At 41.9% G+C, this 27,898-nt stretch overlaps 1 protein-coding gene across 2 annotated transcripts; it reads right to left on the bottom strand.

Annotated features, from left to right (window-relative positions):
• Positions 1-210: 210 nt before the first annotated feature.
• Positions 211-27,889, bottom strand: pabir2 (PABIR family member 2). Of its 2 annotated transcripts, XM_084331823.1 has the most exons (10): positions 27,187-27,889; positions 26,904-26,982; positions 26,752-26,805; positions 22,733-22,776; positions 20,190-20,244; positions 19,552-19,653; positions 17,056-17,141; positions 10,186-10,250; positions 8,949-9,045; positions 211-2,416 (listed from the first exon to the last, which is right to left on the bottom strand). In XM_084331823.1, exons 1-10 carry the CDS (start codon positions 27,309-27,311, stop codon positions 2,281-2,283), a joined length of 843 nt encoding a protein of 280 aa, XP_084187949.1. In that variant the 5' UTR covers positions 27,312-27,889; the 3' UTR covers positions 211-2,280. The 2 variants fall into 2 exon arrangements, with proteins under 2 accessions (XP_084187949.1, XP_084187950.1); XM_084331824.1 differs by lacking the exon at positions 26,752-26,805.
• Positions 27,890-27,898: the final 9 nt, after the last annotated feature.

Raw genomic sequence — 27,898 nt, 5'->3', positions numbered from 1 at the left:
CCGAGGACGTACTGAAGCCACCAGCCCTCCCGACTAGAAGCAGCGACAACAGCCGCCATGAGCCGTACGTAGCTAGCTACTCCTCCAAGGAGCCACTGCCAACCAGCCGCCTGGCCTCCACTGCCATCAGCAGCCACGACAGCCCTCCAGGCAGCCCACCCGCCAGAGAGCATGTGTACAATGAATAAACGAGTTTAGTAAAGGCAAGGATTAAAGAAATAACTCTGTTTTACTCCAGATGTTAAAGCAATCACAAGGGACACAAGCAGAGGCAAGATGTTAACTAAGGTTTACAATTACTCTGTAGTCTTCGTTTCAAACATACTGTACAATTTCAGATTACCATTTTTCCATCTTATGCCTTGGACAACTCAAGATGACAAAAACAAGAGAATAAATCTAGGAAAATATAACATCGACAGTAGGGCAAGCAGGTCCGATTGTTTATTTCCTTATATGTATAAAGGAAAAAGACATTCAGTATAGACTGCTACTGCACTTCTCTTATATAATAAAAAAAAAAGGCATACTTCCATTAAAATGATTTACAATCACTTCCTTACTTTTACATAACGATAAGTGTGTTCAGACATTAACATCTTGCAAAGGGGAAAGCAGTCTAAACAATCACACTAGACGGTATAGGCCTACATGACTTCCACACTGTACAACTTGGATCTTTGAAGAGAAGTAAAACTAGTTTAGTACTAGCTTTTCCCTGCATAGCGCTTGGGAACGCAATGTCAGGTAACATCACAAAGCCGCCATTTGTAGAGGACGACGACTCTGGTTAGCAGGACTATTCCGGTTGACTGACTGCATTTTTGGAATAAAAGATTGGAAGTATTGTGTGAAAAGCTGCCACAGAAAATATTACAACCAGGAAAGAAACCGCCAGCCTTTTCTCTATCCCTGTTGTAATGTTTTAGCGACACCTCTACAAATCCATGTAACCCACCAAAAATGGCATCCGTAGTAACGCATAGCAATTCTCCAACCACTTCCCCAACCTTACACCTGAAAACTGATTCCAGTAGAAATATAGAAATATCTTGCACCAGAAAGCCCTTTAAAACATTCTGACCACAGCACCAACAGCAGTCTTCTGATGACAAATGTCACGGCACCATTGTACTTTGTCGCATGCTCAACCTAAACCAATAACTTGAAACTATTTTTTTTGCTGGAGATGGAAAACCATCACAATCCAATTTTGATAACAAAAGTTCTTTTTTGCGAACACTATGCCATATAAAGCATGTGAAACAAAAACAAAACAAACTACCGAAGGCATGTCACCTGTACTCTGCATGTCTAAAGTAAGGTCCTGATGAAAACACAGGATTCAGAGTAGCCTTTTTAGTGTTCAAATCCCACAAGTGGTGACCACCCTCTCGGTGAGGGAACTTAAAAGATGCAGCCAGTGAGACGAGGGCTGGCGTCAGCACCGAAGGTAGAAAAGAAATATCCTCAGTTTCAACTGAGTGAGAACATTTTACAGTCAAATGGTGAGGAAATCACCACATTTGAGCCCTGGAATTAGTAACATATCGCCGCCGCCACCTCCTCCTAGTTTGCTCCTTTATACAGAAGTCAGTTTGCTGCTGTAGCCCTGTGCTGCCTTCACCTTCCAGCCAACCACACAATTAAAACTATGATATTTGACATGCTTAATATGTACATACTTACAAACAATAAACCAGGAAAACAATAAGTTAAATCCTTTCATACAAAACCTGCAGACTTCCGTGTACATACAAAAGGCCTATGGACATTAGTTTTCCAGCACACAATGGGGAAAACGTTTGAATTAAGAGGACATTATACACACCCAGATACATTTTTTTTGTCTCCAGTCAAGGGCACTGATGTGATACATCTGCAAGTTAGACATAATAGACAGTGTCGCTATGGGGCTAAGCAGCACCATAAAAGATCCACGGCTAGCAGCAGGTGCTCGAGTGTCTTCAGCCCTCCCCAGTTCACTAGGCTTCCCAGTGCCTCTACATACTCACAGCAGACATCCATGGCTTTCCTTTCCTTTCCTTTTCCTCTAGACACACCTAGACCCTCCGAATGTAGCCAAGAAGAACAGCCTTGCGAAAGCAAAACAACATGGAACTTCCACTCGACACAAAAGCTAAAATGATGGCGAGGTGGGAGGGTCCACAAAGGAAACGGGTTCTGCTGGGAGCGAGAGGCTCGGTGTGCCGATCTTCATCCTTCGGTAGTGTCCCTCTTTTAGTGGTCCCGTGTTCACTTCGGGGACAGGTCCCGTGTTCACTTCGGGGACAGGTCCTGGAGGGACGCGAAGGGCGAGTTGCTGGAAGAAGGCGACACTCCCTCCATCTTACCTGGGGAGCCCGTGGAGGAGCCCACGCTGCTGAGGCTGCCGTCCAGCAGGTCCTGGGAGAGACTGGAGGACAGGACGGTGACAAGTGTCAAGATGGGACAGGCGTGGTAGAACTGCTAGAAAACAAGACTCTGGAATGTCACTCGGAGAAAGCTTACAGCATGGTTATACAGTTTCCTTGTTCTCCACACAAACTATAAAAGAAGGAAGGGTCATCTCGTCACTGTGTAGCATGTGAACGTATATTGGCATACAAGTGTGGAAACTTCGCCATCTCCTTGTTGTCCTCGTCATTTAAAGGGAGGTTATTAACTCTGATGTCAGAATCATTGGCGATTTTGTTGCATTGTTAACTAGCTAAGGTTTAATATATTGGTTGATGTACATTTCCTCAAAGAGCTTGTATATTTATTATTTAGCTTCTCCATGTATCTCCCAGAGGCTTCAATAGAACAGGAACCAAGCAGAGCATAGAATGCTGGTATTCTGATGTGATGACCCTGGCTTCTTTTGTAGTTTCCTTGGTTCAAAGAAAATAGCATTTTCATACAGAGAAGCGAGTACAGTAAGTCGTTCAGAAGCAATTGTCAAACCATGTTATAAGCCTAGCTTCCATGCTTCCTGCACTACTTTTATGCAAATGTTATGTCTATTTTACGGCTGTGAAGCACTTTGGGCTGCAATTCTTGTATGAAAGGTGCTATACAAATAAAGTTAATTATTATTCCATTGTGATAAGCATCACCCCCATACATCAAGCATTGGATACTACCAAAAGGCACTACTAGTAAGATTTCAACATCGGTATATAATTGTAAATTTAAGGTCCATACCGTGGCAGGATTACAGCAGAAACACAAGACAGATGAAAATTAAAAGGTAATTGATGACAGACTGTGCGAGTCTGTCATTACCCTCTATTTTGTATTGATATGTTGTTACCCTCTATTTTGTATTGATATTATGTCGTTACCCTCTATTTTGTATTGATATTATGTAGTTATCCTCCATTTTGTATTGATAAGTTGTTACCCTCCTTTTTGTATTGATATAATGTGGTTACCCTCAATTTTGTATTGATATAATGTTGTTACCCTTAATTTTGTATTGATATGTCGTTACTCTATTTTGTATTGATATTATATTGTTACCCTCTATTTTGTATTGCCCAATGAGATGAGATTCCCAATACCTGCGTGAGAGCGGGCGAAGCCTGCAACTGCTGCAGTCTTCCCTCTGGTTAAAAGGTCAGCTATGTACAGTCACCTATTATGAAAGTTTATTACACTACATTTCATCCATGCCATGAATGGAGCAAGATGCTTCACTAGAATGTAGCACCGCTCCTCTGCCTGCCCATATCCTTCAACTTTGAAATCTCTGTCAGCAGTGTGCCAAGGCATTAATCATTGGGACACCAGCATTTATAAACCATAACGTTGCACCTGGCCACATCAAATTCTACAACTGTGACTGGTCTCTTAACCCCTTAAGCCTGAGCAGTCCGGTACAGGGCAGACAATAATTTCACGCCATAATTAGATCAATACAGTCCTTATTAATTAATGTAGCAGTTTTTTTTCTTCAAATGTAGCCAAGAGTAAAGACCCTAACCCTATCAAAACAGCAGTCAAAGTGTATATTCTCAGCACTACGTTTGTTTACCAATGATTTTAAGTGTTATATGAACATGAGTTTATAGAAATCTCAGTGCATTGAGTCAGAAACACAGCGGATATTGACGTGAGGAAATGGTGCAGTCAAACGTGAGTGTAGTCCTATGAAAGAAGAGACCCAGGGCTTTCGATGGGCTTTCAAATTTCATAAAACTACACTACCCAGCTCACGCCAGCCCCTGTCAAACTTGGAGCAGTCTGGCGTGAAATTCTTTTTCAACTTTATTTTTCATGATTATGACTCACGGGTAGAACAAACCTTAAAGTTATTGCCATAAGGGGCGGCTACGTGGCATAGTGGGCAAGGCGCTCGCCACGAATGCAGAGACGCTGGGCTCGCCTGTTCGAGCCCAGCGCTCCACATTGCTTTCAGTTTAGCTGGTCGTTCATACTAATACACATTGGCCGTATTAGGGGGTGGGAAACTGATGGGTGGGGATCGGGCGTTGTGGACAGCGACTCCTACAGGTCGGTTGGTGCGCCTGCGCAGTAGAATCAGGAAGTGTCGGGGGCAGCGTGAGCCTCCCACGCGTTACTCCTCGCCACTGAGAGATCAAGCTGCGCAGGTGAAAAGATGCGACTGCTGTTACCTCAAGTACCGGAGGGGACTTGTGCTATGTATGACTTAGTCCACATTGCAGCCGGCTTGTGGGAGGCAAGAAACAGCGGTCGTGACAGGGGAGGGTTGAATTGGATGAAACGAAATTGGGATGAGAGGAAAATATAGAAAAATGGGAGAAAAAGTGTATAAAAAAAATAAAAAATTATTGCCATAAAATAGACCGTAGTTTGTTTCTTTACCTTTCTGTGAACGTCTAGGAAAAAACACGTCTCAATCTGATGAAAAATGGCAGAGCATTTTTCTTTACAAAAAAGTAACTGTATTTACAGTAGATTTCACGGGTGCCTGGTGGTACTAAATCCAGATTGAACTCTGCCATTGGAAAGATGAGATGTGGCCCGATCCATAGATATATGACTTGGCCATAATAAGGTAATTTATAGGCCTGATATTCTATATTAATATTTAAAATGGCATGTGTCCGGATGGCAAAATTCAGTAATGAATCTACAGAAAACCCTGTAAATCATCTGCCCTTTATTAATTTGCTTAGATTTTTTGTACACTTGATCTCAAGAAAGTGCTGAATTTTTCACATCTTGTCAATGTTAGCATGGTGTTATTCACCGTCAAAGATGATTTTTTTTTATTATAATAATTTATATTCTCCTTTGGTTAATTACAATTTACTCAAGCATAGTAAGACGACAATATTTCCGACACTGGGAATACATAGATGTCCCTAGATACATGCAAATGGACCTTGTAGAAGTGGAGCAATCGTCCATTTACTTGGGTATGTACTTTTAGGCGAATTTTCAGAAAATATGACTAGGGCTTAAAGAGGATAAAATAGTCACAAGTATTTCACTTTTAACACTTTGATTGCCTAAGGCTAAATTCATGATATACCATAGGTTGCCAGCTCTATTTGTCTATGGAGAAGTTCCCCTTCTTTGCACGGCTATAACTTTTTAAATTCTATTGCTAAATTGCCATTATTAGGGCCCATTCAATGTCCTATATGTATTGTTCAGGGTGTATGAACGTTAAACTTTTTCATTCACATATTCATACTAAAATATGATCTAAAGTATAAGTATGTTTTCATCTCTTTCTGCAGCTTTCTCCAGAACGTGATTTATAGCCCCAAATGCATTATATTGATGATCAAATACAGTTTGATAGCAATCGGCGCGATATAAAAAAATCCAACTGGACGGACTTCTGGAAGTTACTACACGTCATCTGATGTTGACCGGATGGGCGAGGGGGCGTTTATAATTCCGTGGGCAGCGTTATACCATTCATCTAATGTGGGTCAAATGTTCATCATAGCAGTTAGTATCGAACACATTGAAAAATAACGCTGAATCTTACCGTATCTTCCTCGCGCCGTTGGGCGATCAGCGTGGGGTAGACAGTTTTCCATTATGGGATGTAAAAATATCCGGTCCATTTCCAGCTTGTATAATAGTATATACGTCCAAATCATGTTGTTTATCGAGTTATTGGCAACGGATCGCTATGTATTGTGACGAGCTAGAGTGCCGGAACCTATACCGAGTGCCCGGAAGTAATATGGGTAAGCAGCACATCGTCCAAGTAACTTCCTGTTTGGCGATTGCGCCGATCGGCCACCAGATGGCGCTCTTGAACCGCTAGAGGGTTCAGTGGGGCTTTTTGGTGGGTCTCAGGCCAGCGGATGGGAAATATGAATCCGATCACAGATTTTTGAAATATTGATATCAAAGACGAGTTACGGCGTCTTCGGCAACTTGAGCATGGCGGGGAAGGACGCCTAAACTCGTCTTCTGGCAGTTAAAGTGTTAAGAGAGTAAAAAAAAAAAAAAATCTCTCCTTCCCCGGAGACACTTGAGTGTAGAATAGTGTAGTGAGAAAGTGATGTACTTTCTGCTAGGGGTGGACGGTATGGTCTAAAATTTATATCACTGTATAATTTGAAGCATAGACGGTAACGGTATATATCACGGTATCAGTGTTTCCGTTAGAATAATTTTTTTTGCCTGATAGGCAGGCTATATAGAGAATGACATCCTCAAGGCATGTAGATTTATAATATTTTAACTTAAAACGAGGCTACTTTTGCGTATACAGACATTATATTCCAAATAAAATAAGTCCCGAGTCGAGACTCCGTGCTGCTCCCATTGCCAACAGCGGGGCTGGATGCTGGATTTTGCTAGAAGCATATACAGCTGCAGAGCCGCAGAGTAGGGGCGCTTTCAGGTCCGGTCACAGGCCCGCTCAACAGCGCCTCCCACCCAACGGCTGAATTGGAGTATTGCACTGTGCTAATTGACTAATGACTAATTCTATCTATTTTTAGGGGCAAATGCGAGTGAAATAGTCGCGCTGTGGTTACATGACGTCATTGCTATTTTAGAGCTGCTCTACCGGTTACACGGTATAGTCAAAATCCATACCGTAGAGCAAATTCATACAGTTTATACCGTCCACCCCTACTTTCTGCCCAGAACAGCCTCTGCTTGTTTGGCCAAATAGTGAACATTGTAAATAGGGGTGGACGGTATAAACGGTATGAAATTGCTCTACGGTATGGATTTTGACTAAACTATATTTTAGAGCAGCTCTAAAATAGCAATGACGTCATGTAACCACAGTGCGACTATTTCACTCGCATTTGCCCCTAAAAATAGATAGAATTAGTCATAGATAATAAATATGTGCAAACTGGAAAAGGTTATTTAGGAGGCTTCGCGCAGTGGGCGTGTCAACACGCAATTGTAATTTCATAATAAACATATCACCGCGGCGCACAGCAAGTTTCAATTTCAGTTCCTGGCATTTTTAACCAGTGGAGAAAGGTAAGAGATTGCCCTATCGTTTTTCTTATATGAATTATTCTACGTTAATAAAACATACCTGGTGATCAACTACAGTTTGCTGTGAACATTATGATATGTGTGTAGTGTTCGGATAACGACGGCTGGGCAGCGGGATGCTGGATTTTGCGAGAAGCATGCAGCTGCAGAGCCGCAGAGCTGAACAGCTGTGCTTGCACAGTGCAATACTCCAATTCAGCCATTGGCAATTCAGCCGTTGGGTGGGGGGCGCTGTTGAGCGGGCCTGTGACCGGACCTGAAAGCGCCCCTGCTCTGCGGCTCTGCAGTTGCATACTATTGGGATTCGTTGGGAGCAGCACGAAGTCTCGACTCGGGACTTATTTTATTTGGAATATAATGACTGTATACGCAAAAGTAGCCTAGTTTTAAGTTAAAATATTATAAATCTACATGCCTTGAGGATGTCACTTTATATAGCCTCGGACCATGGGTGGTGTCTGTTGTTGCTGTTGTCTATAGTTTTGTGGTGGTTGTAGTGTTGTTTTGTGGTTGTCTTGTATTGTATAGGTTGTATGGTTTGAAATGAAAAATGAAACTGATACTGATACTTGTTTAGTTTAAGAATATGGGGGCAGGTAACCATAAGATTTATTCTTCTTCCTGCTCCTTTTGCCCATGGTAGAACTCCATTTATGATTTTGTATGAAAACTGTATGATTGTATTGCTTCCATGTGGCAAATAAAAATTCTGAATCTGAATCTGAAAAATAGCCTGCCTATCAGGCAAAAAAAAACTGATACCGTGATATATACCGTTACAGTCTATGCTTTAAATTATACCGTGATATACATTTTAGACCATACCGTCCACCCCTAATTGTAAATACTTCACCTATAAAACACAACATTGCTTAGCTAGCACAATCTGCATAAAACGCTGGTACGTGGTGGGTTGGGGTGATGAGTCAACACCCATCTTCAGACTCAACACCCCAGACTACAAACCCAACCTTGGCAGAAAGATAAGCCGGACACTCGGCTCTAAAACTAACCACTCCCTTCCCCTCCTCATCTCGCTCTCAATAAGTGGTTCTTTCTAGTTAGTGTGGGTTTAGCTCACATTTCTGTTCTCTTCTCTGGGTTTAGCTCACATTTCTGTTCTCTTCTCTGGGTTTAGCTCATATTTCTGTTATCTTCTCTGGGTTTAGCTCACATTTCTGTTCTCTTCTCTGGGTTTAGCTCACATTTCTGTTATCTTCTCTGGGTTTAGCTCACATTTCTGTTCTCTTCTCTGGGTTAGCTCACATTTCTGTTATCTTCTCTGGGTTTAGCTCATATTTCTGTTATATTCTCTGGGTTTAGTTTGTGTTTCTGTTCTCTTCTCTGGGTTTAGCTTGTTTCTGTTCTCTTCTCTGGGTTAAGCTTGTGTTTCGGTCATCTTCTCTGGGTATAGCTTGTGTTTCTGTCATCTTCTCTGGGTTTAGCTTGTGTTTCTGTTATATTCTCTGGATTTAGCTCATATTTCTTACCAGGAATTGAGATCCGACATATGAGAGACATCAGAGGACAACATGGTGGTGGTGCCCTGGAAGAGCCTCTTTGGTTGGCTTTCCGTCTCCATCTCCCCTACACAAAAAAGATAACATTAGCACTTTAACAGCTAGAGAGTTGCATCTTCATCCCTCATGGATTTGACACATTATGTAAGCAGCATGTCTACTGCCTCTTTGAACTGCTGCGGTCAGGCAAGCGATACCGGAGTCTTAAGGCGAGCACAGAGACTCAGAAGAAGCTTCTATCCCCAGGCCATCAGGCTGCTCAACGAACAATAAACACTATGCTACAACCATCAAATGCACACAGCACACACACTCACTTAAAACACACTGCAGCACCCACTCTCCACACTTTAGATCACCTAAACACACTTTACACTTTATATTTATTGGTAAAGGATTTGCACTACAACTCGTACACCTTACTGTAAATTGTACCTAAATTGTACCTCATCCCATTTCTGCTCTGCACTATATAGTATTGTATATTAGTACATTGCATAGTAGTATATTGTATATTGTATGGTAACTCAGTTACTTCTATTCTGCATCGAACATTGTACATACGTCTATACTGAACACTGTGACCTCTATTTTTACTTCTATTTTACATGCTATACTATTTTATTTCATACTTATCTTGTCTAGCACAGTCTCTGGAGCGTAACAGTAAGAAGCATTTTGTATAAAAGTATTCTGTACTTCTGTATGACAACTATTAAAGAAACTTGAAACTTGAAACTACTCCTGGCTGAGCATAAAACTTTTTATCTACTCAACAAGGCAACACAGCGAGTAGATTCAAACATGGTTCAGTCATGAATGCATTGGGACAGGCACCAAAATTATACATTATTATATATAATATTTTAGACAACCACAATTGTGTGCGAATATGTGTGTAATGGCAAAATACAAAGCAAATTCAAGTAAATTATGGTTATATTTGGAGTCATCTCTTGAGATTCAGATTTAAGCAACAGGACAGGTAAATTACCCCCAATCACCTTGTTTTCTGTGATTTCAGGCTTTGAAAACCAGTAATCTCTGTGTGCAGCATTGACATTTCCAGTGTGTAGCACCAACGCATGCTTTATATGTTTCCCTAAGGCACTGCTAAATGAGACATGTAGTTTTGTGGTGTTGCCTTCACTGCCACAGGGCTTGATATACTATGGTGTCACCGAGGCCTGCCTGGCGCATAACCCACCTTTGCGTTTGATTGGCCCCAGCGTACTGGGTCTGATGCAGTTGATTGGACTTTGACTCCTCCGGCTGGAAAACACAGGGAAGCAATAAATCATCTCAGGCTTCCACATGGTGACGACAAATAAATAAAATGTTTTGGAAACTCAAAATGGTATCAACTATGGCTGAATAATATATCAACTCCATACTGATGGATTTCAATATGAGAGGCAATATCCAAATGATGAAGACTGAAATATGGAGAGAAAAAAAAAAAAAATTTGAAGCGAATAGGGATGTGCTAGTCTAGCTTAAAACTCTGCAAGAGGTGTTTTCGGCCTAGGCTACACCTAGGCTAGCTTGCAGCCGGATAGCTTTCTACTCCACACACAGAGAGGACATTGGTGTCCATCTTCTGGTGTGACAGTAAACACATTTCCCATAATGTTGGCGTGTATATTTTGATCATACGCATAATAAATGAGGAAGTAAGTTTGAGAAAAGACTGGCAGAGGTGCTTCAGTCCATATAATACAAGTAGACGGGTCATCAGTGGGAGAGACGATAGGACAAAGCTTAACGCCATAGTATTACATAATACATGCAAAGAAAATGTACATTATAAGCTTAAAGTCAAGGGAAAGTGAAAAATGTGTGGGAAAGTGAAAAATGTGTTCATGTTGTGTGTTAACCACCCAGCCAAATTTGAATCATATTTTTCTTTTTTATAACTATTATAAAACCCAGCTCAAAAACTGCTCATCTGGCTGCTCAGACCATTTCTCAAAATTGTGGTCAGATCACACTTGATTGACAGCCCCCTTTCAGCTCAAGTGATATTAAATTTTTTCATTCAATCACTAAAACATTTTTCTATAATCCACCAAATCTATAAAATGGGAAGATCCTTCTACTCCGGAGCTGTAGAGAGCATCTTGACTGGAAACATCACTGCCTGGTATGGAAACAGCACGGCACAGGACAAGAAGGCCCTACAGAGAGTGGTGCGCTCAGCCGAGCATACCACAGGTATTGCACTACCACCCCTGCAGGTTCTATACAACAAGAGGTGCAAATCCAGAGCCTGCAGAATAATGAAAGACCCACACCACCCCAACAACAGCCTGTTCATGCTGCTCAGCCTCAGGTCAGGCAGACGCCTGCGAACACCAGCTGCTAGGACAGAGAGACTTCGGCTCAGCTTCTTCCCCCAGGCCATCAGAGCCCTGAACACTGAACTCTCCACACACAAGCACACATGAGCACACACACAACACACACACTGTACACGCTCACACACTAGCAGCCACTTTAACATGAGCAAGCACACACTCATGCTGCACACGCCCACACTTATGGCCACTAAGGAAAGGTCACTTTAAAAATAGTATAGTATTCCGGAGATTGTATAAATTAGCATGTACAGAAAGACACTACCAAAGGACCTAGTATGTCCTCCATGCTCTGTAAATAACTTATGTACATATACCGATATGCCCTAACATGTTACTTGTTTATTGCACAATGTTACTTGTTTATTGCACAATGTTGATTCTATTATACGTTATTTGCACATCGTTGCGGGCAAGACCACCCGCATTTAATTGTATACTTGTATGCTGTGACAAATAAATCTCTTGACTTGATGGACCTTATTTGGTTAGAAAGCTTGACTAATCTTGTTAGCATTTTCCATTCTGATACAGGGAACAGTTAGCATTAGCTTAAACGTTTTACTATAAACTACCCTATTTTTATATATTATTATGTCAGAAATATATCATAATCAATAATAAACCTAGTACAATCTTCTTTTTTAATTATTTATTTATAGATTTGAATTATTAATAGATTTCTATCTTTTTATTTTAATTTAAAATCGTTCATAGATTTGAATGATAATTACACAATTTTCTGCTCATTTTATGCCCATGTCTATTTTGTGTCTACATCGCTGCCATGAAGCACTTTGGGATGCAATTCTTCTTATATGAAAGGTGCTGTACAAATAAAGTTTATTAAACTCACAATGATTAATTGGTCTTCGACACTACTGGAGGTAATTTATATGGAAATATCTACTGCACGTGTGGAGTGAGACAGGCCAGCATTGACCTGTGGGTTGCAGCGGCAGAGAAAGTATAAAGTATGTCTAAAGTTAAGGGCACTATCAAGCAGCGGAGCGGGGTTGAGGTGTTGGTCCTGGGGGGTCCTGGGGTGGGGGGGTGAGAGTGGGGGAGGAAATGTCTAATGTGGTGTTTGTGATAATATAATGTTTTTATTTTTAGGTTCTGTATTTATTATTTTTGTTGTTCTGTCATTCTATTGTCATTATTATTATTGTCTGGTGTTGTTCCGTTTATTATTCTTCTTCTTGTATTATGAGTTGTCATGTTTTGTTTTATCCATGTATAAAAGGAGAAAGAAAATTCAAAAAAGTTTATTATTATCATTACTTGGTTAGAAGGCTTGGCTAATTGACTAACTAGCTAACTATGTTATACCACCAAAATCAGTGTTTCTATTTAACTATACCTCCTGGGAGTATGGCACTAATCTTGTTAGAATTTTCCATTCACATGCATGAAACAGTTAGCTGAACTGGTTAGAAAGCTTGAGTAATTGAAACTAGCAAAGTAGGTTAGACCACCGAAATTGTGCAAATTGTTTTAGCATTTTCACTTCACATACATTAAATGGTTATTATTAGCTTTGCTATACTACACGTTTGAGCTACTATCAACTCTGAGAGAACCATGCTAATACGCTCTAGCTTTTTTGCCTTTTGCTCATTATGCCAATTCCCTTCTGGGCCGTTACACAGCCCTACTGTCTGTGCAGTAGTTTGTATATAGTGTTCGGGGAGGGGTTATGCGAACGATTTTAGGCCTGCCCAAAAAATCCTGAACACAAAAATGGTGAAAAACTCCACAATTTAGTACTACATACTTGCGTTTTTTTCACCCATTTTTAGCAACCGTTTTCTAACATGTATAATGTGTTTAGAAACAAATCTCTGAATTAGCTTTACCCGGACGTAAACATTATTTTTTTTCTGCTTTTTCTCCCCATTTTTCTATTTTTTTCTCCTGTCCCCAATTTCGTATTGTCCAATTCTACCCTCCCCTGTCTCGAACGCTGTTAGACCATGCCTCCCACAAGCCGGCTGCAATGTGGACGAAGCCTTGCATCACGTGTCCCCTCCGGTACTAGAGGAGGCAGCCGTCGCATCTTTTCACCTGCACAGAGCGATCTCTCAGCGGCGAGGGTCTGCGTGGGAGGGACACGCCGCCCTCGTCGCTTCCTGATTCTACTGCGCAGGCGCACCAACCGACCTGTAGGAGTCGCTGTCCACAACGTCCGATCCCCACCCACCAGCTTCCCACCCCCTAATACTGCCAATTGTATTAGTATGAACGACCAGCCAAGCTGGTAGCAACGCAGAGAGCTGGGCTCGAACCCAGCATCTCCTGCGTTGGTGGCGAGCGCCTTGCCCACTGAGCCACCTAGCCGCCCACCCGGACGTAAACTTAAAAAGGTGCACTAGATTTTAATTTGAAGTAAGGACCATATAAGGTCAACCACATACTTTGGAAAAGGCATGTAATCTAGTGGTTGAGTCCACAAGGTCCTCATTTAAAGTAATTTTTATGTTTCAAGATCCCATGAAATTAAAATGTTTTTTCTCCCTTTTGTCTGCACCTAGTTTATCAATAATTTCCTTTTTATTTTCGTCTAAAGGAATCCATTGCTTTATCTTCCTGGAAAAAGTAGTTAAGGCACTTGAGGGAAAACAAACACTTTAAGAAATATCCATTACAAATCCATTACCTCCTGCCCCACCCAACCCCAAAGGTCTGTTGATTCTCCACCTCCCGCCCAACCCCAAAGGTATGTTGATTCTCCACCTCCCACCCCAAAAGGTCTGTTCATTCGGAAATACGTCAAATCGCTCAATCTCTTGATACTGTGAATGCAATATCTTTAACACTCAGGGCGTTTTCTCATTAGGAACGGTTGGTCCGCTCCATCCTCGCTCCGTCCCCGAGTGTGATAGCCCCCACCCCCCCCCCTCAGGCCTGCTTTCACACTACAATCTAGTTTCGTTCCCAAGCACAAGAGGAGAGCAACACTCCAATACAGCAGGTGGCGTATGCACCTACCAGTAGTTGGTTTGCTATAGCTGGCGTTTAAACCCTTGCTCTCGGATAAAGCATTTCAGGATCAAATGATAAGAGTTTAGCGAGTTAATAATAGATGACGCAACAATAAGCGCTCCCTGCGCCCTGATGTCCGTCTGTCTCTCTCACAGTTCATATTTCATTTTATTTTACTCCACCTCTTTATTGGATTATCTGTCTGATAATGTTGGTCTGTCCGCTCTTTTCTACATTCTTCCTCTCTAATGTCAGCAGCCTGGCCAATTTGTGTGTGCGTGTTTGTGTGTGTGTGCTGACGCATGGTTCTGTGGCACTAATTAATTTTGCCGCGGGGGGCATAATCCCACGGGACAATGCATTGGTAACTTGTTTAGCATGACGAGATATACCCCGTGAATATTATTGCACGGATCGGAATACGGGCGTGCGTGTGGGAGTGATATGCGAGTGCTCTCTTGACAGAGAGAGAGACATAAGCGCTCGGCTGAATTGCAACACAGCTTCCCTCGTTGGAGCAGGTTTTACACTACAATCCCAAACGGACCTAAATAATATTTTAATATATTGAAGTATGAATAAAACTCTATTCTGGGCAAGCAGGTTAGCACCAACAGAACCACTTGTTACAGCAAGCCTCTTCCGTGTTTTGGTACAGTTTGTTTGCACACCACGCTCCGTTCTGTCGCACCCAAAACCACCTTTTCAAGTGGTCGGCATGGAGCGAATCAGCGTCCCCGGTGACGGAGGGGAGCGTTCATATTGCACTTATTTTGGGGCGGTCGTGCTCGGATTCGACCGCGGATGGCTAGTGGGAAAGCCCCCTCAATCTTAAAACATTTAAGAAAATTGCTTTTGAAAGTTATAACCTACCTGCCCATATCGTTCAGTCATTGCATCAACAGTGTACTTACAGAGAAGGTTTTATGATAATAAAGTAATGAAAGAACATAAATGGAATAGGACAGTTGAGTAACATTTACACTATGAGACTATGTACAGACTAAAAGCATGAGATGGGAGTAAGACTTTGTAGATTTTATGGTGCTACAAAATCATTTAAAAAAAGGTTTCTTGTTTTTATCTTACCAATGTGAAAAGGGAACTCCAGAAATGTATATGAAACTAACATTTGAAAATGAATATGAAGAAAATATGAAAAATAAGAGTAAATTGGTTTCTCGTAAAGGTTATGAAATCTGAAATAAATGCAATGCTATTTTTAAATAATAATTATAATTGTGTAACCTATTTTCTTCACGCCGTGTGTTTGAGGGTTTCCAATGATGGTTGCACAGTTAATGGTCTGATGGGAGAATGTACCACGTAGAGCGCTTTGGAGACAACGATGCAAGAACACGTCATGATGAAGGAATCAGAAGCAATGCAGCTACATTGTCAGATTACATGATGGTTCCTCTATGGTCAGATTACATGGTTCCTCTAAAATAATGGTCAGATTACATGGTTCCTCTACATGGTCAGATTACATGGTTCCTCTACAGAGCAATCAGAAGCTGCAGCTACATGGTCAGATTACATGATGGTTCCTCTACATGGTCAGATTACATGGTTCCTCTACATGGTCAGATTACATGGTTCCTCTACAGAGCAATCAGAAGCTGCAGCTACATGGTCAGATTACATGGTTCCTCTACAGAGCAATCAGAAGCTGCAGCTACATGGTCAGATTACATGGTTCCTCTACAGAGCACTCAGAAGATGCAGCTACATGGTCAGATTACATGGTTCCTCTACAGTGGTTCTCAACTGGTCTAGCCTCGGGACCCAACATTTTCCTTAGTCATTAAGTCGCAACCCAAATTTTTTAACCACTATGATTTATTTATAAAAAAAAAAAAAATTGCAGTAATGCACTATATTTCATGCACTGTTAAAAACGTGAAATAAACACAAAAAAGTGCAACTAGGGCTAAAAACCCAATGAAATAAAATAAATAATATTATGCTTCTTAGCAGATTTCTTAGCTTAACATAACAGACCTAAGTTTTGGGGAACTGATGGATAACTGGGGTTGCAACAAAAGTGCAACTAGGGCTAAAAACACAATGAAATAAAATAATAATAATAAATAATATATCCTTCTTAGCAGACTTCTTAGCTTAACATCCCAGGGAACTAATGGGATAACTGGGGATGTTGTTTGCTCCTGACAAGAGTCTCAAAGTCTGGGGTGATGGTGGACAAAGCAACTCTGAGGTCATGCTCAATGTCCAATCTGTTCCTCTGCTTCGTCTTCAGCTGGACCAGAGCTGAGAAGCCACTTTCACAAAGATAGGTAGTGCAAAGTATAAAAAAAAATTATTGTTTACCTTTTTTTTCCCCCACACACATCCGCGACCCACTCAAAACGGCCCCGCGACCCACCAGTTGAGAAACACTGCAGTTCTCTGCTCTGGGTTCAAGCAGTGAGAATCCAAGTAGTGAAAGTGTTGGAGTATTATACTACCGACTCAGTCCGTTCTTAAAGACTGGTGGCCCTGTTAACTCCACAAAGGTTTAATCTAGCATGCTAGCAGTTGTCCACACTCTCTACAAAGAGAGGGGCCAAGAATGGCCATTGGCCGTAACATGCAGTGTGAAGGCACAGTAGGCTACTGCTAATATGAAACATCTAGTGAGCAAAAGTTTGGGATAAGAGTAAATTAAACTTGCAGATCACTAGGCTGCCATTTTAAAAACACATTCAGCAATGAGAGCACAGTGTGTTCACCTGAAGCGTCGCGTGGGGCTGGGGATGGGGCTGGGCGTCAGGCCGTTGCTGCTCATAAGGATTTGTAGTGAGGGGGAGAAACACTGCTGCTTGTTGGAAAGGAAGAAAACAAGACTTGCTGGGATGCTAACAGAGCAACGGTTTACAAAAGCAGTTGTACCATCAACATTTGATTTGAAATCTTTATTTCAAACATGTAAATACAAACAAAAACAAAGCATTAACACATTGACTGCCAGCAATTGTACCCATCAAAGTACCCAGTCTGCCACCGTTGAAAGCCTATGGAGATGTTTACCTTCTTTGCAGGGCTATAACTATCGTTCCGGATGTGGGAAAGTTATATTTTTTCATTCATACATTGTTGTGTTAATACCGTCTTGAATATAAGTATGTTTATAAGCTTTTCTGCTGTAATTCCAAAAACGCTAGTTATAGGCCCAAACGCATATGATAGATTATCGATTGCCGTTTCTTTCCTATACACGCTATATTAAAAAATTCAAATGTATATGATCGGTATACATTATGCTTCATCATGCGTGGAGGAAAGGGGGGGCGGGGGTCGTCTATAATTCCTTTATCGTCAGTAACGGCTTTATGTAGTATGGGTTGATATATTGATCAGACTGTTTGCAAACAAAGAAACGCACAATCGGGCTGAAAATAACGTTACTGTCCTCTTACCGTTCGCCGATGAGACTGGAAAAAAAAATATCCCAATTATTTGACGCCGATCGCCGAGATCCATTTCCGGTTTGTATGGCGCAATAAACGCCGAAATCATATAGATTATTGCGTTATGGAAGCGATCCAAATGCACGCCAGTGTTTGTCTGTAGTCCCGTAGCAAGATATTACTGCCGGAGGGATTTCCTCGACGCACCGATCACAACTTCCGGTTTTGAGAGTGTAACTTGCCCGACCATCCACCAGGCAGCGGTATTGAGGTGTTGCAATCTCATTCAGGGTCCCGCTGGCCTATTGCTTATTAACAGCGGAGGAGTGCTGCCGAGTGCTTCCGCGCTTTCCCTGATTGGCTGCGACACGCCGCGCCCCGCGGCAGGCGCGGCAGCCGCAGAGCGGAGCTCTGCCGTGGAGCGGAGCGGCAGAGCTTGCGGCATTATGTAGCCGTAATCCGCCATGATTTTCATTCGAAGCTTAGCTCACCTGGCAGCGCTGCGGTCCTGCGGTCCGTTGGTGACAAGTTCGAATCCCATAAATTTTTTTTTTTTTTAACGTGTATTCTTTCACCGGTTAAGGTTAGGCATGGTTAAGGTTAAGGTTAAGGTTAGGCATTGTTTCGGAGTTGGTTATGGTTAGAAGGGTTACGTTTAGGCGCTGTTAAGGAGCTGGTTAAGGTTAGAGTTTGTCTTAGAGAATGGCAATATTCTTTCTATGGTTAAGGTTAAGGTTAGGCATGGTTAAGGTTAAGGTTAAGGTTAGGCATTGTTTCGGAGTTGGTTAAGGTTAGAAGGGTTAAGTTTAGGCGCTGTTAAGGAGCTGGTTAAGGTTAGCGTTTGTCTTAGAGAATGGCAATAGACAGCCTATTTCCGCACTGCCGCTCTCTCGCGCTGCCGCGGTCACATGGCCACATTGTCACATTCTTGCACTCCTCCGCTGTTAAAAAGCAACACGCGTCCCGCTGCAGGGTCGGAGGTTGGCTGGATGAATTATGAATGCCATGGCGAAAAAATGAAATATTGATTTCAAAAACGGCTTTCGCCGTTCAACGCATGGCAGGCAAACACGTCGTAAGCCGTTTTTGGCGACCAATGTGTTAATCTCTAGCAATAATAAAACAAATATTATTATTATTTTTTTTTAAACATAACTAAATTTACATGTTTGAAAAGGAGTAGGAAGTACTTATTTAATCCTACCACTTTTCCACTACTAAAAATGAATGTAATGTCTTACTAATTTTAAATCGGAGAATGCACCACGCAGAACACTTTGGAGACAACCATGCAGACTTCTCAAAGTCATCGTCACTCTAAGTCTAAGAAGACAGTGATCAAGCAATCAGATGCAATGCAGCTACATGGGTCATATAACATGGTTTCTCTATGGCAGTGAGAATCCAAGTAGTGAAAGTGTTGGAGTATTATACTACCGACTCAGTCCGTTCTTAAAGACTGGTGGCCCTGTTAACTCCAAAGGTTTAATCTAGCATGCTAGCAGTTGTCCACACTCTCTACAAAGAGAGGGGCCAAGAATGGCCATTGGCCGTAACATGCAGTGTGAAGGCACAGTAGGCTACTGCTAAACTGTGAGTATTATAAGTGGAACATACACACAACTGTTTGTGGGGCAGGATACGCTGCATTCCATTCAAAGTCGGAAGTTGGTTTATTCACAATTGTGAGGTTGTAACAACGACCTTACAAAACAAATATAATACAAATATATGCAAAACATAAAGAAGATATATGTAAAACATGAAGAACATATCCATGTAATTAACTGATCTGCCCGTAAGGACGGATGGATGTACCTTCTTTCCGATGCCTCTGGTTGGGGATGGGGCAGGGGACACAGGCACAAAGTCGATTCTCTTTGGAGACGACGATGCAGACTTCTCAAAGTCATTGTCACTCTAAGAAGACATAGTGATCAAGCAATCAGATGCAATGCAGCTACATGGGTCATATAACATGGTTTCTCTATGGCAGCGAGAATCCAAGTAGTGGAAGTGTTGGAGTATTATACTACCGACTCAGTCCGTTCTTAAAGACTGGTGGCCCTGTTAACTCCACAAAGGTTTAATCTAGCATGCTAGCAGTTGTCCACACTCTCTACAAAGAGAGGGGCCAAGAATGGCCATAACATGCAGTGTGAAGGCACAGTAGGCTCCTGCTAAACGGAGTATTTACACAGAAAGAAATTATTTGACAATAAGAAATGTTTGAGGTTGTAACAACGACCTCGATGTGAAAATGATAATGTATATGGTTTGTCGCCATAGTGACCCCTCGTCAGATAACGCCATCTCTGGAAAACTCACAAGAGGAGAAATCCTGCCCTGTTTCCCATTTGAAAATTCAACTTCAAGTCATTCCATTGTATTTTTCCCCCCCTAGTAGGAATTTCCCGCATGCCTGGAAGTTGGCATATGGTGCAACAGTTCATTACCAGGCTGAGGCTTTCCTCCCAGGATTGGCTCATCTGCATGGCTGCTTGAACCTCCCTGTGAGGGAGAGAGACCAGAATAAGGTTGGTTGGCACTGGTCTGGCTGGACATTCTTCCAACAACGCAAATGAACCTTTCAGATAAAGTAGCATTTACACACAAATTAATACTCTTACAAACTTTAGACAGAGAATGCATCACTCATCTTAAAAAGGATCATACCAGTCTTTATGACATGTAGGTTCCAAGTCATTCTTGTGTCTATACAAAAATCAAGGTGCCCTTTTTTTCTCCATGATCTTTTACCGTTAAATGAAAGATGTTAATTTTCTGCAGATTCACCACTGCCATAGGCTTCCATTGTATCTGAGAATCAGTGTTAAACATCACAGACCGATGAAAGTCACATCTGACTAAAATACCACACTAACATCTAAGGTGCATTATTTTCCTCAAGGTTTTAGTGTTTACAGCTGAAAAGTTGCTCTATTGTGGCTAAATACAGCCTCTAAAAAGGAAGCCGAGGAATTCTTCCCCAGATACTGCATTATATCTAGAGCTGCCACGGTTACCACATCACCGCGGTAACTTAATCACGCCACGCCCACTGCAGAATCAAGCTGATCACCGCTGGGTTTTTTTTCCATTTATTGTTAGGCCTATTGTTTGTTTCACTTTTGCTCATAATAGTTATGTGATCTGAAATAAATGCAATGTTATTTTAAAATAATAAGTGTAGCTAATTTTCTTCACACCGTGTTCGAAAGTTTCCATTCAAAGTTGCGCAGTTAACGCTCTGATCGGAGAATGCACAACGCAGAACACTTTGGAGACAACAATGCAGACTTCTCAAAGTCATCGTCACTCTAAGTCTAAGAAGACTGATCAAGCAATCAGATGCAATGCAGCAGCTACATGGGTCATATAACATGGTTTCTCTATGGCAGTGAGAATCCAAGTAGTGAAAGTGTTGGAGTATTATACTACCGACTCAGTCCGTTCTTAAAGACTGGTGGCCCTGTTAACTCCACAAAGGTTTAATCTAGCATGCTAGCAGTTGTCCACACTCTCTACAAAGAGAGGGGCCAAGAATGGCCATTGGCCGTAACATGCAGTGTGAAGGCACAGTAGGCTACTGCTAAACTGAGTATTATAAGTGGAACATACACACAACTGTTTGTGGGGCAGGATACGCTGCATTCCATTCAAAGTCGGAAGTTAGATATTCAAAATTGTGAGGTTGTAACAACGACTGCAGTGTGAAAATGATAATTTACAGTTTGCCGCCATAGTGACCAGACGACAAGATAACAGTATCTGTGGAAAACTCCTGCACCCGTTTCCTACTTAAATTCAACTAGAAGGGTCACTCCATTGTATTTTTCCTTGAAAAGTTGCTCTATTGTACAAATTCTCTTCACGGCATGTGTTCACTCACAGTTGCGCTGTTACCGCTCTGATGGAAAACGTGCAGAACATGCAACCGAGAGAGAAAGTGAAAACAGAATGTGGAAACAGCTAGGACCAGGCTGCAGCTTGAGAGGATTTTGACTGGTTTTGAAAGTGCAACTCGATGCAATAAAGTTGAAATGCATAGCATTCTCATAGCTCGTCTTGTCATACAATATGGCGGAAGGCCACAGCTCATTAGCCACAGTGGTCATTTAATGATAATCACCTGCTAATTGATTACAAGAACCGGTTTGCAGGGCGGCTACGTGGCGCAGTGGGCAAGGCGCTCGCCACGAATGCGGAGCCGCTGGGCTCGCCTGTTCGCGCCCAGCGCTCCACATTGCTTTCAGTTTAGCTGGTCGTTCATACTAATACACATTGGCCGTATTAGGGGGTGGGAAACTGATGGGTGGGGATCGGGCGTTGTGGACAGCGACTCCTACAGGTCGGTTGGTGCGCCTGCGCAGTAGAATCAGGAAGTGTCGGGGGCAGCGTGAGCCTCCCACGCGTCACTCCTCGCCACTGAGAGATCGAGCTGCACAGGTGAAAAGATGCGACTGCTGTTACCTCAAGTACCGGAGGGGATTTGTGCTATGTATGACTTAGTCCACATTGCAGCCGGCTTGTGGGAGGCAAGAAACAGCGTTCGTGACAGGGGAGGGTTGAATTGGATGATACGAAATTGGGATGGGAGAAAAATATAGAAAATGGGAGAAAAAGTGGATTTGCCAAAAAAAGAACCGGTTTGCCAATCAAGATGTCCGTGATGGAATATTGTAAATCAAGAAGAGGGCAGGGTTTGAGATCAGACTCAGTCAATTCAGTAGGGTGTAGATTCATCAGTCACTTCTGTAGGGTGTAGACTTATCAGTCCTTTTCTGTGCAACTGTATTGCTAGGAACCACTTTGGCCCAGTTTATTTCCCGTCCACTGTTGATACTAGCAAACATTGACACAGAAAATAAACTGGAGCCCATTTGGAATGTTTATACTGCAATGGGACACAGTCTATAGTTCTTTGTCTCAAAGATTAAATTATTATGAAAGAATGAATTCCTAAAGCTGCTCACTGTATTCACACACTACTACTTACCGCTCATGAGCAGTCTCTCTGTTCATCACATCTATACCCTCCTCCTGCAGAAGTAAAAAGAAGGAAGATTGCTTTTTCTAAAAAAAAAGACAGTTTACCAAGATTTGTTTTTTATAAATATATTACACACCTATATTTATTATTTAATTTGTTCTAACTCAAAACATAACTAAATGGATGTGAAAGGGCACATCTCTTGGTTGAGCAGAAGACATGGATTTATCATGGAATCTGTATCCTCCATGAAGTTGGAGACATTGCATCACAAAAAGCAGTGGAACTAGCAGACCAAGGGTTTCAAATCTATATATATTTGTTTACATCAGATATTTCCTGGGACCCCAAAAATTAAATGGTGGGTTCACTTTCAACTGAGTGCAGAGAAATAATGTTTCATTCTTTCCATGGGGGACAGAAATGAAGCTGCTCGTCAATGACATCTAGAGATGGACCCATTAATCAGGCCGATATTTGACATTTTGAGATAAACAAAATAATTGAAAAAGAATTCTGCAGACACATCTTACATTTGTGTCCTTGCTTTTCCCTCTGTGTGTGTGTGTGTGTCTGTGCTTCAATACATCAAGCTAAGTTGGAACAGTGTTTAATGAGAGATAGTAGTGGATTCAATACACCAAGCTAACTTGGCACAGTGTTTAATGATAGTAGTGGATTCAATACACCAAGCTAACTTGGCACACTGTTTAATGATAGTAGTGGATTCAATACACCAAGCTAACTTGGCACAGTGTTTAATGATAGTAGTGGATTCAATACACCAAGCTAACTTGGCACAGTGTTTAATGAGAAATAGTAGTGGATTGGTGGGACAGAATCTCTGCTCTATGACCTTGTTGTCACGTCTAACATTAGTCACTTGGTAGATGATATGAGCATGCTGTGCGATGAGTGAACAATTTAAAATAAGTGTACAGCAGAGACAGAGAGCACATCTACTTAAGCAAACAGCCAATGCAGACAAACAAAAACATTTGTGTTAAATAAATGTTCATTTAAGTTGAGCAATTTTGTGTCTCATTTGTTATTATTAAATTGTTGCATTTTATCAGATGCAAAAAAACTAAACATATTGCCATTATATATTGGCCATTGAACAACACAGTCGACCACTAATGACAACTGTGTATATGTTACTATAAAACATTCATATGTGTATCTAGACTAATAAGAATTTCTTGACAGTTCAACTGTGAAATCTACGGCCTTCAACAGAAACATCATTGGTGTTGTTGTGCAGTGTCTTGACAAGAGGAGTGAACCAGGACGATGGGGCTTACCAACCATATGACTAGTCTGACAAAACCACCAATGACCAGTCTCACAGAAGAACCATATGACCAGTTTGACAGAAAACCCATATGACTAGTCTATCAAAACCATGATGTCTCACACAGAAGAATCTGACATGATGGCGGCTGATTGGCGAAGTGGGCAAGGCGCTCGCCACTAACGCAGGAGACACTGGGTTCGAGCCCAGCTCTCGGCGTTGCTAACGGTTTGGCCGGTCGTTCATACTAACACAATTGGCAAGTGTTAGAGGGTGGGAAAGCTGGTGGGTGGGGATTGGACGTTGTGGACAGCGACTCCTACAGGTCGGTTGGGTGACGCCGGTGCGACGGAAACAGGAAGTAGCGGGGGCAGCGTGAGCCTCCCACGCGTTACTCCTCGCCACTGAGAGTTCGAGCTGCTGCTGTGAAAAGATGACAGGCTGCCTCCTCGTGTACCGGAGGGGACACGTGATGCAAGGCTTCTGTCCTCACTACAGCCGACCAGTGGGAGGCATAGTCTAGCAACGTTCAAGACAGGGGAGGGAAGAATTGGATAATACGAAATTGGGATGGGAGAAAAATAGAAAATGGGGATAAAAAAGTGGATACAAAAAAAATCTGACATGACCAGCCTGACAGAAGAACCATATGACTAGTCTATTCAAACTATATGATGTCGCACACAGAAGAACCTGACATGACCAGTTTGACAGAAGAACCTGATCAATCTGAGAGAACCATATGACCAGCCTGACAGAACCATATGACTAGTCTATCAAAACCATATGACCAGTCTGATGGCACACATCACAACATCAGTGATGCTTCTGATGGTGGCAGTAGATGGCAGTAGATTTCACCAAAACAGTTCTTAAATTTTTTACAGAGTTCATCATTCAGCCATTAGATTTATCACCGGTGATAGTTATGGTACTCACCATTGTTTCCTATATAATAAGGTTGGGTGGGCTTCTCTGGCAGAGAGACGCAAGTTGCATTGGAATCTGTTTCTTTATAAAGCCATAATTAGAGACTGTCCAAATTATATTACTTATTTATTGGAATGGACCACTGAACCCTGTCGTACAAGATCCAGTGATTGGCTTACACTTAAGAGTGCCTAGAGTTTGTACTGAACTTGGTAGATCTGCGTTTGGCTTATTTGCCCTACCTCATGGAATACCCTGCAGGAAACTCTGAAACTAGACACCTTAATGACCAATCAGGTCACTACAATATCATAATTTTTTTATTTATTTATTAAAGCACTATGCCAATTGTGAATGTAACATCTCGACGACACTGCAAATGAGTTTAACTACTCAGTGTATTTATGGAGTATAAATAAAGATTGAAAACATGAAACTGCTCACAACAAGGAGTAGTAAATTGTCAACCTGTGGGAAGCAGTGCTCGAGTGAAATATCCCTTCTAAGAGTTAAAAAGATGAGGCCGGTAATGATGTATTTTTCATATCGTTAATACAAAAAAGTTGCAGTTAACGCTCTGATCGGAGAATGTACAGCGCAGAACGCTTTGGAGAAAACAATGCAGACTTCTCAAAGTCATTGTCACTCTAAGAAGACAGTGATCAAGCAATCAGATGCAATGCAGCAGCTACATGGGTCATATAACATGGTTTCTCTATGGCAGTGAGAATCCAAGTAGTGAAAGTGTTGGAGTATTATACTACCGACTCAGTCCGTTCTTAAAGACTGGTGGCCCTGTTAACTCCAAAGGTTTAATCTAGCATGCTAGCAGTTGTCCACACTCTCTACAAAGAGAGGGGCCAAGAATGGCCATTGGCCGTAACATGCAGTGTGAAGGCACAGTAGGCTACTGCTAAACTATGAGTATTATAAGTGGAACATACACACAACTGTTTGTGGGGCAGGATACGCTGCATTCCATTCAAAGTCGGAAGTTAGATATTCACAATTGTGAGGTTGTTGTACTGACGACTGCAGTTTGCAAATGATATGCAATAAAGATTGAAAACATGAAACTGCTCACAAGGAGTAAATTGTCAACCTGTGGGAAGCAGTGATAAGTGAAATATCCCTATGAGTTAAAAATGAGGCTGGTATGATTTATTTTTCATATCGTCAATATAACTTACAAAAATATCCCAAACCGATAATGCTTTTCTTATATTTGCAAGTATGGTCCATCCAGCCAACACCAGATAGTGATCTCATATCCAGAAGTCATAGAACTCCACTGTACCGTTTGCTTTAGTCAGCATCATTCATCATTGAAATGAACATGGGCATTGTACTTTTACCTGGAACTACTTTATGAAGTGACAGCGATAGCTTCGGGAGTAGTTCCGGTTCAGGCAGACTCTAAACAAAGTGGTTATACAACTTCTGCATATGAGCCATCAGAAATGGCCTGGATGGACCAGACTTAGGAAGTAGGAGGAATGCTTTGTAGGTTTTAGTCTTTTCGTGGGCTATGTTGACAATAAAAAAAATTATACCGGCTTTATCCTTTAGTATGGTATGGTAGTAAAGCTGCAGGGCTTTCACACTGGCTTCTTTCTGTGCAGTACAAACGTTTTACATGTGGTTTTTATTTAAAAAATTACAATCAGATATTAGTAATTTTTTATTTGATGGTTCCAGAGAACCCCTATGGAATCACAACCAAGCTCCCCATTGCTTTTGCTGATCCTCATCAGTAAACATGGCCCCATGCCATGGTCCTCAACAAAAATGTGTTTCTTACTTGTTTGATCTGATGAAGCCTTGTGCTGGGCACACGAATGGGCGACGAGGGGATCTGCAAGGAAATGTGCGTATGGGGGGAAAGGCACACATCAAGAGCATTGAAAAATCCCATGAGTTACTGAAAGATATAATGAAAATAGACTTCAGTACCATATTGGGTCTGTTGACAACAGTAGTGCTGTTTCTCCTGCTGCGTAGAACCTCTCTTTGAAACACTTGGGAATTGTCACTGTAACAACAAATCCACAGATTAGATCAACATGCTTCAGATCCATTTACCTCTGTGCTGCAAACGCATTCTGGCCATCCGATCAACGACATGACTGCATTTGGTAAAAGGCTTTAATATTCAACAAGACGAGCAGTGCAACGATCCATGCAACTCAACACCATACATTGCTTAATGACTGTGATTGAGTTATAAAGGAACAACCTTAGGCCATTTATCATGGGTGCACTGTTGGATCTCCTCAAGTGCCCATCGCTCTGAACAAGTGAAGATGGGATTTCGAGGTCCAGTTCCATCTTCTCTTGCTGCATGGCTCCTTGGTTGTTCATCTCGTTAGCCAACGTTAACTACTGAAACTAGCTAACTCGGGCTGCTAACCATCTCATCTCTAACTCGGCGAACTTACATGTTCTTGGGTCACCAGCAGCACAATGCCCCGTGTGGGTGCAGAGCAGCAGCAGACTTTTAGAACGTCCCTTGCATGCTAGCTAACGATGTTTGATAAGTTAACGTAAACCTGAGTTAACCATCCAGTAACATGGCTGCAAGCTGCACACGTATAAACAAAAAAACAACAGATTTCCCTTGTAAAATATAACGTTATCAAAATGACGTTATTTATCAGCTGGCCAACACAACGCAGCTAGCTCCCTAACGTTGTGCTCCTCGTTAGCTTGTTTCAGAGCTAACCGCCGGGCTAGCTACCTAGCTTAGCTAGCGTCAACGTTACCAGCCACACTGCCGTGTCCACAGGCCGGGTCAGCGAGTTACTACTAAACGCCCCCATCATCAGTCCAGACAGCTTCCACAGCTCACATAGCACAGCTAAACCGTGTCAGATAGGACTATCATACGAGCTACAAACAGCTCAACGCGATAATATATTTGCTGCTGGAACCACCGTAAATAACAGCAT

The sequence above is a fragment of the Notolepis coatsorum genome (genome assembly GCF_963971535.1).
Source record: "Notolepis coatsorum genome assembly, chromosome: 16".
Taxonomy (NCBI): Eukaryota; Metazoa; Chordata; class Actinopteri; order Aulopiformes; family Paralepididae; genus Notolepis; species Notolepis coatsorum.
This window is presented reverse-complemented; position numbering and strand designations above follow the sequence as displayed.